The sequence below is a fragment of the Theropithecus gelada genome, chromosome 10 (genome assembly GCF_003255815.1).
Source record: "Theropithecus gelada isolate Dixy chromosome 10, Tgel_1.0, whole genome shotgun sequence".
NCBI classification, from domain to species: domain Eukaryota; kingdom Metazoa; phylum Chordata; class Mammalia; order Primates; family Cercopithecidae; genus Theropithecus; species Theropithecus gelada.
This window is the reverse complement of record NC_037678.1, coordinates 56,539,043-56,550,720: the sequence shown is the minus strand read 5'-3', so window position 1 is coordinate 56,550,720 and position 11,678 is coordinate 56,539,043. Positions and strand designations below refer to the sequence as shown.

The 11,678-nt window shown below is 49.8% G+C and overlaps 1 protein-coding gene across 4 annotated transcripts; it reads left to right on the top strand.

The window, feature by feature from the left end:
* Window positions 1-236: 236 nt before the first annotated feature.
* On the top strand, window positions 237-11,177 carry CD40 (CD40 molecule). 4 transcript variants are annotated; one of them, XM_025399372.1, is made up of 9 exons: window positions 237-371; window positions 3,799-3,877; window positions 4,213-4,338; window positions 4,602-4,748; window positions 5,119-5,212; window positions 8,339-8,400; window positions 9,681-9,770; window positions 9,869-9,897; window positions 10,420-11,177. In XM_025399372.1, exons 1-9 carry the CDS (start codon window positions 321-323, stop codon window positions 10,576-10,578), a joined length of 837 nt encoding a protein of 278 aa, XP_025255157.1. In that variant the 5' UTR covers window positions 237-320; the 3' UTR covers window positions 10,579-11,177. The 4 variants fall into 4 exon arrangements, with proteins under 4 accessions (XP_025255157.1, XP_025255156.1, XP_025255158.1 ...); XM_025399371.1 differs by having other exon boundaries at window positions 9,681-9,782; XM_025399373.1 differs by having other exon boundaries at window positions 8,339-8,440; window positions 10,420-11,050.
* Window positions 11,178-11,678: the final 501 nt, after the last annotated feature.

Sequence of the window (11,678 nt, the reverse complement as noted above, 5' to 3'; positions counted from 1 at the left end):
CCTGGCCTGCCTCGGCTTGGCCTTTGTGGGAGGGACCTGGGGGCAAAGAAGAATGGCTGTCTCTGGGACCATGCCTCCTCCCCTAAGGAGGAGGACGCAAGACGCGTCCCTAAACTCCCGGGGGGAATTAGACTTTTGGGAATGTTCTGGGGAAATCCCTGCGCGGTGAATTGCTGGGGGCTCCGCCCCCCGATAGGTGGACCGCGATTGGTCTTTGAAGACCCCGCCTCTTTCCTGGGCGGGGCCAAGGCAGGGGCAGGGGAGTCAGCAGAGGCCTCACTCGGGAGCCCAGTGGTCCTGCCGTCTGGTCTCAGCTCGCCATGGTTCGTCTGCCTCTGCAGTGCGTCCTCTGGGGCTGCTTGCTGACCGCTGTGAGTTGTTTTTGCCCCCACCCGACGGGATTTGGGAGTGGGGATTGAGAAGGAAGGGGAAGCAAAACTTCGGGGGAGAGACCTTCCTGGCTGATTTTTGTGGGGGCAGGAGGGTGGGTGGGAGCTGGGCAAGGTGCCCCCGCTCCAGGCTGAATGGGGTGGGCTGCCTCTCTCTTCTCCGGGGCTGGGGTCCCGGGTGGCCTACAGGGGTCGCACAGGGAAGGCACCGGCTGCACAAGCGTGCCTAGACGGCGTGGATGGGTTTAGGGAGTCTCGGAGGCTGGCCACACAGAGACTGGTAGGGGGTTCAGAGGGCGGGAAGTGAGGCGGACCAAGGGAAGGGGCGGGTCTGGCCCGTTTCCTGTCCCCTTCTTATTGTGGACAGATGCCAGCCTCTGTAAGTGGTTATCATCTTGCCAGCTGGGGCTGCCTTCTTCCAGGGCATCTTGTGGGAAAAGAGATGGGTGCAGAGACCCAGGTACTTTTTTGAGACGACAAGGAGCTTTTAACATCGCCCCCTGCCCTGAACCCTATCTTGGGTGTTCCAACCTAGAAGGAATCCCCAGGGCTGTGCCTTTTTCTCCTGAATTTAAGATGACATAAATTCAGGGGACCCCTGGGGGAGATGAACAGTTTATGGGACCCAATAAAGGGTTAGGAGACTAGGGTTCTGGTTGGCTTTGACCAGGGCTGGTGGTCAGAGGGCTGGAGAAACCAGGGGTTTCTCCAGGCATCAGAAGGGCTCGGAGCCAACCAAGCATATCTCCGGGATTTTCAGAAGCCTACACTTGACTTACTTTTTGTTTAAATGTATTTTTGTAGTTCCTCATTCTGGAGGCTGGGAATCCCCCAGGTACCTGACTCCCTCATCCCAGCCCCTCTGGCCTCCCCCTACTTTTGAGGGCTGTAGATTCTGGCCTGAAGCCTGGGCAGGAATGATCCATGGCGTGGGGGGTCGGTAGCAAGGGAAGAGAGGGAGTGGGGAGGCTGCTTTGGTCCCACAGCTTTCACTTTCACCTGAAGCAATGGCTCTTAGGGAGCAGGGAGGCAGGGGGAGGGCAGAGTTGGAAAAGAGGTAAAGGGGGGCCCTTGTGGTAGGAGTGGAGGAAAAGCCAGAGGAGGTGGGGTGAAGGGTGTGACCCAGGCTTCTCAAGAGCAGAGTCTGCCCTCATAACTCCCAACTTTGGCTCCAGGTAGAGGTTGGGCTAAGACAATGTCAGAAGCTATCTATTGAGGGCTTCTTGTGTGTCAGGCTCTAAGCCAAACACTGCCTGTTTTCTTTGTCTGATTTCCCACAACTCCCCCATTATACAGACTGGCAAACTGAGGCTCAGAAAGGGGGATTGTCTCGCCAAAGGTCTCATAGCTAGCTAATGGAAGAACCTCGTGTGAATCTACATCTGCATGATTCCTGAGCCTGCCTCTCAGATAGTGAGAGTCTTCAAGCTCTGCTCCTGAGCTCTTTTGTGGCAGAAGGACCAGAACTACGGGGAGTGAGAACTGGGGATTGACAGGCTTTTAGAGGAGGGCTTTATTTCTCATGTGTTTGAAGATGGTATCAAGGACTTTCCTATCTTTGGGAGTGTGGGAGCTCCACGTTCACGGGATGGTGTCTTGCGATGAGCTGGTGGGGGGCAGTGGCTTTTTCTATTTCCTTTCCCATTTTGGGTAAGACACATTTCTGTAAGTAATTTGCTGAGATACCCAGGTTGAATGAGAGCCACCAGTTAGGTAGGATTCTGAACAGCCAGCCAGGTAGCCGGGGTGCTGGCCATATATCATGCAAGCAGATACAAATGAATGATGATTAAAATTGCTGTTTAATGAGCACCTACTATGTTCCCGACACTGTGCCAGGCCATATACATGTATTCTTTCTTATCTTCACAGTCCAACCTGCAGGGCAGGCATTATTACTCCCATTTTAGAGACAGGGAAACTGAGGCTAAGAGAAGCAAAATAACAAAGTATTACAAAGTCAAAGTCAAAGTCAGGACTGGAGTCTAAAGCTGTCTGACTCTCAAACTTGTGTTCTTTTCCCTGGCTGTTCCCAAAGTGTGGGACGATTTTAAGGAGCACATGGACATATAATTAAACATATACTCACTTTACAGTTCTTTTAAAAATCTTTCTCATTTTTTCAAAGAGGAAGTCTCTGGAGCTAGAATAGAGTTAATACCTCTCAAAGCCTTGCTAATCCTCCTTTTAAAACAAAAATCAAGAGCAGGCCTGGGATGGAGGGCCTTCAGCAAGCAAAGCAACCAGCTGGGGTTTAATAACCTTGTTTTGCTTCCTCATAATTTATTTTTAGGGTTACCTTTTATTTATGAGAAGTGATACTGGTTCTTGTCTCTTGGCGATGATGTAAGGTTTACATTTAAGGTAAATGTACTGGCCAGGCATGGTGGCTCACGCCTGTAATCCCAGCATTTTGGGAGGCCAAGGCAGTCAGATCACTTGAGGTCAGGAGTTTGAGATCAGCCTGGTCAACCTGGTGAAACCGCATCACTACTAAAAATACACAAATTAGCCAGGCATAGTGGTGCACACCTGTAATCCCGCTACTCAGGAGGCTTAGACTGGAGAATTGCTTGAATCCGGGAGGTAGAGGTTGCAGTGCGCTGAGATGGTGCCATTGCACTCCAGCCTGGGTGATGGAGCGAGACCCTGTCTGAAAAAATAAAAGAAAATAAAAGTATTGAAATTAACAAGAAGTAATTAATAGCATGGGTGGTACCTGGATGTAGTAAAATGGTGAAGATGAAACACAAATTGATGGAGAGAGGGAGCATTGAGACTTGAGTTCTCATTTGGACTCTGTCACTGTGAAACTCTGGGCAAGTGACCCTCCTCTTTGGTGCTCAGTCTCAACTATCTGTAAAATGAAAGAGTGTGAGTTTACCCTTCCAGCTTTACATTCTAGCATTTTATGAGGGAAGGGCTGGATGAACAGATGATGAGGAGTTGAAGGAAGAAAACATGATGGGTCTTGGAAAGGAGCAGGAAGGGAAGCAGAAGAATAGGAGGAAGAGGCCAAGTGCTAAACATAGCCCCAAACAGCACTAGGGCCAGCTGAAGTCAGCTAGCTTCAGGACTCCAGGGGAGCTGCTGGAGTCCCCATATCCAATGGGATCTTTGGGAAGAGGAATGACTCAGGCATCAAGCCCAAAGGAATTCTGTTCAGTTCAGAGAATGTGTGAGTTTCCAGTACCACTGCTTTGTAAAATATCAAAATGATTCTCTGGGTGCAATTATAATCAGGCAATTTACTTGAAAACAAACATTCCAAATATCATGCAGATTCTACTTTCTGTTTTGACTTGCACTTCAGTTTGCAGCCTCTGTCCTGGATGACTTTTACCTTTCTGCTGAAGAGGCTACAGCGGAGATTTCAAGATCCCTTCAAATTGCACCATTCTGTTTTTAGGTCTATCCAGAACCACCCACTGCATGCAGAGAAAAACAGTACCTAATAAACAGTCAGTGCTGTTCTTTGTGCCAGCCAGGTGAGATGCCAACCCTCTAGCCCCATCATGGAGCCCCCCTTTGCTTTGGTGGCAGACGCAGACCCCATGTGTTAACTGTAAACTCAAATCTGAAACAACCCACTTCCCAGTCCTGCTTCACTGTCAGAATGTTCTGGGTTCCCTCTCTACCAGGTAAACCTCTGTCTACCCTGAACTAGGGATCCCAGCTCCTCCATCTTCCTTGCCTGACTATGAAGGGTCCAAGACTTTCATCTTTGAATCCCCTACCCTAAAGCCTGGCCTGATCATTGTGTGGTTAGTGTCTGACTCATGGAGTTGGCCAGAGCCCTCCCTCATTTCCTGATGTTTTCCAGGACAGAAACTGGTGAGTGACTGCACAGAGTTCACCGAAACAGAATGCCTTCCTTGCGGTGAAAGTGAATTCCTAGACACCTGGAATAGAGAGACACGCTGCCACCAGCACAAATACTGTGACCCCAGTGCGTGGGCTGTTGGGAAAGGGACGCTTGGGAGCCGGGTTGATATTGCAGCTGATATTCCCAACAATGCAGCCATTCTAATTTTATGTAGCCAGGGTTTGTTCTGATTGGTTGGAGTCCGGCTTGTACTGGTCATTAAATGATTTGATTGCCATCTCTACTTGGAAGAGGGTCTGAGGAAGAAAGAGCAGGCAATGTGGGGAGTGAGGCTCAGACTATGGTCCAGTGGGGTGTTCCCATCCTTCCTGCCCTTCTCTTCTCAGACCTAGGGCTTCGGGTCCAGCAGAAGGGCACCTCAGAAACAGACACCATCTGCACCTGTGAAGAAGGCCTGCACTGTACGAGTAAGTCCTGTGAGAGCTGTGTCCCGCATCGCTCATGCTCACCTGGCTTTGGGGTCAAGCAGATTGGTAAGTGGCTCATCTGGGAATCAGTTTTGGAGGTGGGACAGAGGAGCTTAGGGCCCAGGGTGAGGGGCTGGGCAGTGGGCACTTAGCTCCAGAGGCAGAGGAAGCGGAGGCTCCAACCTATGTCGGCATCCCCACTGGAGTGAGCTGCAGATGGGACCTTGTTCATTCTGCCTCCTGCCATGGGCATCTGCCTTTGAAGGGCAATGGGAGAAATCCTCCTGGGGACTGCAGCTGTTGGGGGCAGCACCACATCAGGGGAAGAGTGTTCAAGGCAGGAGCTCTTCCCGTCCTGCCTGGCCACTGGCTCCCTTGTGAGTTTGACAGGTGGTCCACTGTGATGGTTAATGTCCCCCTCCCCACCCACTCCCAGCTACAGGGGTTTCTGATACCATCTGTGAGCCCTGCCCGGTCGGCTTCTTCTCCAATGTGTCATCTGCTTTTGAAAAGTGTCGCCCTTGGACAAGGTATAAGCACTCATCGCTTGTGTTTCCTGCTCTAAGAGTGGCATGGAGCTGCCTCCATTCTCCAGCCACCTGTCCTGTCCCCGCTCCCAGAGGTCCACACGTACTCATGCACTTGTGAAGCATCTGCAGAGTGGCCTCATGGCCAACCAGATGGGCACGTTTCCACATTTTTCTTGCCTGCTCTCTCTTTGAGGTAATAGACACTGTTGACCTCTCGCTTCATGAGAGCCTCCTATTCTGGGAGTATTGGGACACTTATCTTAGCTTTCCTTCTGCCCCTCCTGCTTCTTCTCAGTTTTCCTCCTCTTGCTTTCACCTTACCTGGCTTTCTAGGGCTTTCTGGGCTCTGGCTGCTCACCCTGAGGGCCTCCCTCTCTTACATCCAGCTCCAAACCCACACCTGGTCCTGCCCTCTGACTGTCTACATGTTTTGGGAACATACTCACTGTCTCCACTGTTGTCACTTTAGTTTGGGCTTCATCACTGTGGTCTGGGTGATGCCTTTTCTGCCTCCTGGCCTCCCTGCTTCTGCTCTCTCCCCTCCAGCTGGTTCTCTCTTCATCCTATTGCCAACATGAATGTTCGACAGTTTCTTTCAGGTCATAACACTCTCCTATTTGAGATGCTTCCTATCTTTCTGTTGGAACCAAGACTCCTTAGCATGGCATCAGACCTTCCTGCTGCATTCCTGATCCCTTTCCTGCATTGCACAGCTTCGTGCTACTTGCAATCCTCTGAACACACTGTTCATTCTCTTCCGTCAAACTCATCTGCCTGGAATACCTTAAACACGGGCGGCAAGCCAGGTGTGGTGGCTCACGCCTGTAATCCCAGCACTTTGGGAGGCCAAGGTGGGTGGATCACTTGAGGTCAGGAGTTCAAGACCAGCCAGCCCAACATGGTGAAAACCCATCTCTACTAAAAATATGAAAAAATTAGCTGGGTGTGGTGGTGGGCGCCTGTAATCCCAGCTACTTGGCAGGCTGAGGCAGGAGAATCGCTTGAACCCGGGAGGTGGAGGTTGCAGTGAGCCGAGATAGCGCCACTGCACTCCAGCCTGGGCAACAGAGCGACATTCTGTCTCAAAAGACAAACACCTGCCCCATTAACTTTTGGCATTTGATTTTTAAAAATGGGCAAGATAGGCACATGGGACAGAAGGCACAAAAGAGCCAGAGCAGTGTCTTTTTCCCATCCCTGCCCCTTAGCCTCCCAGTTATCTCTGGAGGGAGCCATTGTTCCTTGCATATCCTTCCAGAGATTCTACATATAAACAAACCAACACACAACACACACACACACACACACACACACACACACACACACACACACACAATCTCCCTCCTTTTACTTTTGCACAAATAGGAGTATACCATATACATTTTATTTGTTAACTGTCTGCCTTTCCCTAATAGATTGAAAATTCCTTAAATGTAGAGACTTGGCCTTTTTTTTTTCCTTCTGTTGATACATCCCCTATTCTTAGAACAGTACTTGATGCATAGTAGGTGCTCAAATTTTTACTGATAAATGTTGACTGATAACTGGAGGCCCCAGTGGTATAGTATTAATGGAACCAGTGCACTGGCTTACAAATCTGATTACAGTTCAGTAAGTGTGTGACCCTCACGGAGCCTCAGTCTCCTCATCTGGAAAATGGGAATGACTTTCATTTCACAAGGCTTGAGCTAAAAACATGTAAAGTGTATTGTAAACTCCTGAATGCTCTACTCATGTAAGACTAAAGTAGGCTGGGCGCGGTGGCTCACACCTGTAATCCCAGCACTTTGGGAGGCCGGGCGGGCGGATCATGAGGTCAAGAGATGGAGACCATCCTGGCTAATACGGTGAAACCCTGTCTCTACTAAAAGTACAAAAATTAGCTGGGCATGGTGGCGTGCGTCTGTAGTCCCAGCTACTCGGGAGGCGGAGGCAGGAGAATCACTTGAACCTGGGAGGCGGAGGCTGCAGTTAGGCCGAGATCGTGCCACTGCATTCCAGCCAGTCGGGCGAAAGAGCGAGACTCCGTCTCAAAAAATAAATAAATAAAAATTTAAAAAAGGCTAAAGTATATGCTTTCTTCAAAGCTTCTCTCTCTTTCTCCCACCTTAGATGATTTTTCCTTTGCAACGTCCTGTGTCCATTCTGCTCTACTCTTCCTGGGGCCACCTGGACCAGGTCTTCATCATCTCATATCTAGATGCTTGCTGTGCCTCCTGACTGGCCACTCTTCTGTAATTTCTCCTCCTCTGAGCTCTCCAGGCAGCTGAATCCTCTCACTAGTGAAGTCGCCTGGTTGGATGCTGATGAGACTGACCAGCTGAATCCAGTCGAAAACTTCACACCTGCCAGTGATCTGGTTCTAAAGACACAATTTTCCATAGTTTCCTAACACCATCCTGCATGCCACCTGCCTGACTTCCCCACATCACATGGTCCCACTTAGCAGGACTGCACTGCTGATCCAAATTTTACATCCTTTAGGGCCCACTCAGGTCTTATGTCTGCGGGGAAGTCTGTCTGGAAGACCCTTAAACCAGAGGTTCGCAACAGGGGGCAGTTTTGTTCCCTGTGGAATGTTTGCCAATGTCTGGACACATTTCATATGTCACAAATGGAGAGGGGGATGCTACAGGGATCTGGCAGATAGAGGCCAGGGATGCTGCTGAACATCTGGAATGCACAGGACAGCCCCCGCCCCCCCGACCCAGTAAAGAATGATCCAGCCCAAATGTCACTGGTGCTGAGGTTGAGTAACACTATCTTAAGCTGAACTCATCATCTCTCCATTCCAGCCTTGGTGGATTCTGTTTCCTCGGAACCATTCCCATCTCACTTTAGCCTGCCTAGATCACAAAGCATGGCACTCATTATAGACTCCCCTATTTATTACTCCTTCAAGATGTGCAATAATCTTTTCTCTGCACTTTTAAGTTCTGTAAGAACAGAGTCTGTGTCATTCCTATAATAACCAGCACAGGATGTTGCACGTATTGTGTGTTCAGTGAACCTGGATTTGTTGATTGTTGACTGACTCATTCTAGAGTTAGAAATCTTCTGCTTGGGGAAACTTAATATCTCTTTCTTTCTCTGTGTGTGTGCATTTGTGCACGTGTCGGCGCATAGCTGTGAGACCAAAGACCTGGTTGTGCAACAGGCAGGCACAAACAAGACTGATGTTGTCTGTGGTGAGTCCTGGACAATGGGCCCTGGAAAAAGCCTAGGAAAGTGGGAACTGAAGGGGGAGATGAGGCACACAGGAACACTGGATGGGAAAAGGGGGAGGAGAGGCAGTTTGGGGGTGTGGTATCACAGCTCTGCCACTTGGGAGCCTGGGCAAATCACTTCCCCTCTCTTAGCCTCAGTTTCTTCATCTGTAAAATGGGATGATAACACTACTTCCTTAGTAGGTTTTGATTTTAGAGTGAGAAGGTTGGCCTACAGCAAAGATCAGATAATGTAAATCAGTGAAAAAGGTCAGGAGTAAGAAAAATACATTCTCTTTGCTTTTTCTCAAACTGTACTTTCCTGTTTGTAGGGCTCGGACTAGAGTGAGGTGAGCAAGGCACTTGCCCTTGGGCACAATATTTAAGAAGGTGCCATAAAAGTGTAGTAATCAAGGTAAATTCATTTTGATGCAATATTTTTAAAAATAAAAATTAATGCAAATAAATCTATGATGAGCAAGAGAGCAACATTTTAAATAAAGAACAGGATCCGACTCAGTGTTTGCATGACCCTGCCTCGCTCACCTCACCCTAATCCTGGCCCTGGTTCCAATGAAACGAATGGGCAGCCAGCCTGCAGGCCATAGTTTGCTGACTTGGTGTCTGCCTGATGATTTTCAAAATATGGCATTAAAAGAGTGTTTATCTTGATGACTGAGCGTTTTGGACATCCCTTTCAATTTTATCCTGAAACAATTTCATCCCTTGCCTCACCCTAGTCTCCGCCCCGCCTTTTGGTCTTTCTTTTGTTTTTCCCACTTAGAAAAAAAATTTGGCAAGAGAAATACTTTACCTTTCCCCTCCACTCTTCTATACCAAAAGCACCATGCAGACATGAATCATGCTAGACCTCAGCATTGGGCAGAGAGCGGGGAGTGGCGGGGAGCATCGTGAGCGGGTGGTGACAGCCGCCGCCACTCGCTTCAAGCTGATGGTTCCCAGGTGGGGAGGCTGCCCGGTGGAACCCGATCTTCCCAGTTTGTAAGAGAAATTAGATGTCTATGTTTTAATATGTTATCTCCCAGTTTAAAAATGTCGGCAAGTATTTCCAAACATTAAAAAATGTTCTGGTTCCTTTAAAAACATCTGCCAGCCACATTTCCCCAAAGGCTGCGGTTTGAACCCTGTGATGTAGATGAGCTCTGACACTGGAGGATTCTGGAGTCTGACAAGTCACAGCAGGTTTAGGGTAGGGAGACCCTGCAGGTGAGGGGTACATGCTGAAGTCCCGATTTCTCCAGGTCCCCAGGATCGGCAGAGAGCCCTGGTGGTGATCCCCATCTGCTTGGGGATCCTGTTTGTCATCCTCCTATTGGTGCTGGTCTTTATCAGTGAGTCCTCAGGTGGGGAGGTTATGGGGGAGTGAGGGGGGACCACCTGTTTCCTAATCTGGCCTCTCCAACTCCCCATCCTTTTTTTTTCCCTCTAGAAAAGGTGGCCAAGAAGCCAAATGATAAGGTAGGTCGCCCCTGAGAACTGGGACAGAGTTTTGACAAACTGGAAAGATGGCCTCACGATTGCCTATGGGGCAGTAAAACTGATTCAGAGTCTGTTCCTGCAGCCAGTGGGGTGGCAGCAGAATTGGGGACTGTCACCCCCACCCACCATGCTCCTTCCATCTGGAGCTCAGTCCCCCACAGAACTGCCCCTGGAACCACTGGCAGAGCCTAACACTGGCTGTTCTTCACTCCTTTCCTGGCATTCAATGCTTAGGGAGCTGCATCTTTGGGCCTTGGGGCTGGGTCAAATGGGTGGGAGCAAATGTGGCAGCCCCTTAAGCCCAGTGGCTCCCACTCTGGAAGCTCTTCGTCGCCCTTGGTATGGCCAGCAGGGGGCAGGAGGCACCCAAGGAATCAGCACTGACCCGCCGTCTGGGAAAGGCGAGAGGGCTCGGGGAAGGGATCCGCTTCCCAGGGAGGGGCTCCTCAGAGGCACAGCTGCCCCTGTTGCTGGGGGTGACCTCACACCTTGCCTCCCCAGGCCCCCCACCACAAGCAGGAACCCCAGGAGATCAATTTTCCGGACGATCTTCCTGGCTCCAACCCTGCCGCTCCAGTGCAGGAGACTTTACATGGATGCCAACCGGTCACCCAGGAGGATGGCAAAGAGAGTCGCATCTCAGTGCAGGAGAGACAGTGAGGCTGCACACACCCAGGAGTGTGGCCACGTGGGCAAACAGGCACTTGACCAGAGAGCCTGGTGCTGCTGCTGCTGTGGCGTGAGGGTGAGGGACTGGCACTAACTGGGCACAGCTACTCCCTCCCGCCTGCACCCCTGCAGTTTGAGACAGGAGACCTGGCACCGGATGCAGAAACAGTTCACCTTGAACCTCTCACTTCACCCTGGAGCCCATCCAGTCTCCCAACTTGTATTAAAGGCAGAGGCAGAAGTTTGGTGGTGGTTGTGGGGGGTGTGGTTTAGTAATAACCACCAGACCTTCCGATCCAGCAGTTTGGTGCCCAGAGAGGCATCCTGGTGGCTTCCCTGCGCCCAGGAAGCCATAAACACAGACGCCCATTGCAGCATTGTTTGTGATAGTGAACAACTGGAAGCTGCTTAACTGTCCATCAGCAGGAGACTGGCTAAATAAAATTAGAATATATTTATACAACAGAATCTCAAAAACACTGTTGAGTAAGGAAAAAAAAGCATGCTGCTGAATGATGGGTATGGAACTTTTTAAAAAAATACATGCTTTTATGTATGTATATTGCCTATGGATATATGTATAAATACAATGTGCATCATATATTGATATAACAAGGGTTCTGGAAGGACACACAGAAAACCCACAGTTTGAAGAGTGGTGACGTCTGGGGTGGGGAAGAAGGGTCGGGGGAGGGTTGGTTAAAGGGAGATTTGGCTTTCCCATAATGCTTCATCTTTTTCCCAAAAGGAGAGTGAATTCACATAATGCTTATGTAATTAAAAAATCATCAAACATGTAAAAAGAAAAACGGGGGCGAACATGCTGGGTGACATGAGCTGTTTAACCTGCTGTCAGGCTCACGGAATGAGGGCATTTTCTGTAGATAAATAAGAATGTCCCCAGGCTGCTGCCCCTCCAGGGTGGTTTCCATGGGTGCTCACATGTGGTATCGAGATTGCAAAGTGCTCTTCCCATTTGATTCACGTTCACAAAAGTAGCCTTCCCAAGCAGGGCGGGCCTGCATCCCTCCCTCTTTTACAGAGGTGGAAATGAGGTCCGGAGAGGCGAAGTGACTTGCCTATAGTCACAC

Excerpts from the sequence above, each read along its gene's own strand:
- CD40 (XM_025399371.1), top strand. The coding sequence starts at position 321 with ATGGTTCGTCTGCCTCTGCAGTGCGTCCTCTGGGGCTGCTTGCTGACC. Across the intron at positions 372-3,798 it reads GGGGCTGCTTGCTGACCGCT|GTCTATCCAGAACCACCCAC; the intron begins GTGAGTTGTTTT and ends TTCTGTTTTTAG. Across the intron at positions 4,339-4,601 it reads GCACAAATACTGTGACCCCA|ACCTAGGGCTTCGGGTCCAG; the intron begins GTGCGTGGGCTG and ends TTCTCTTCTCAG.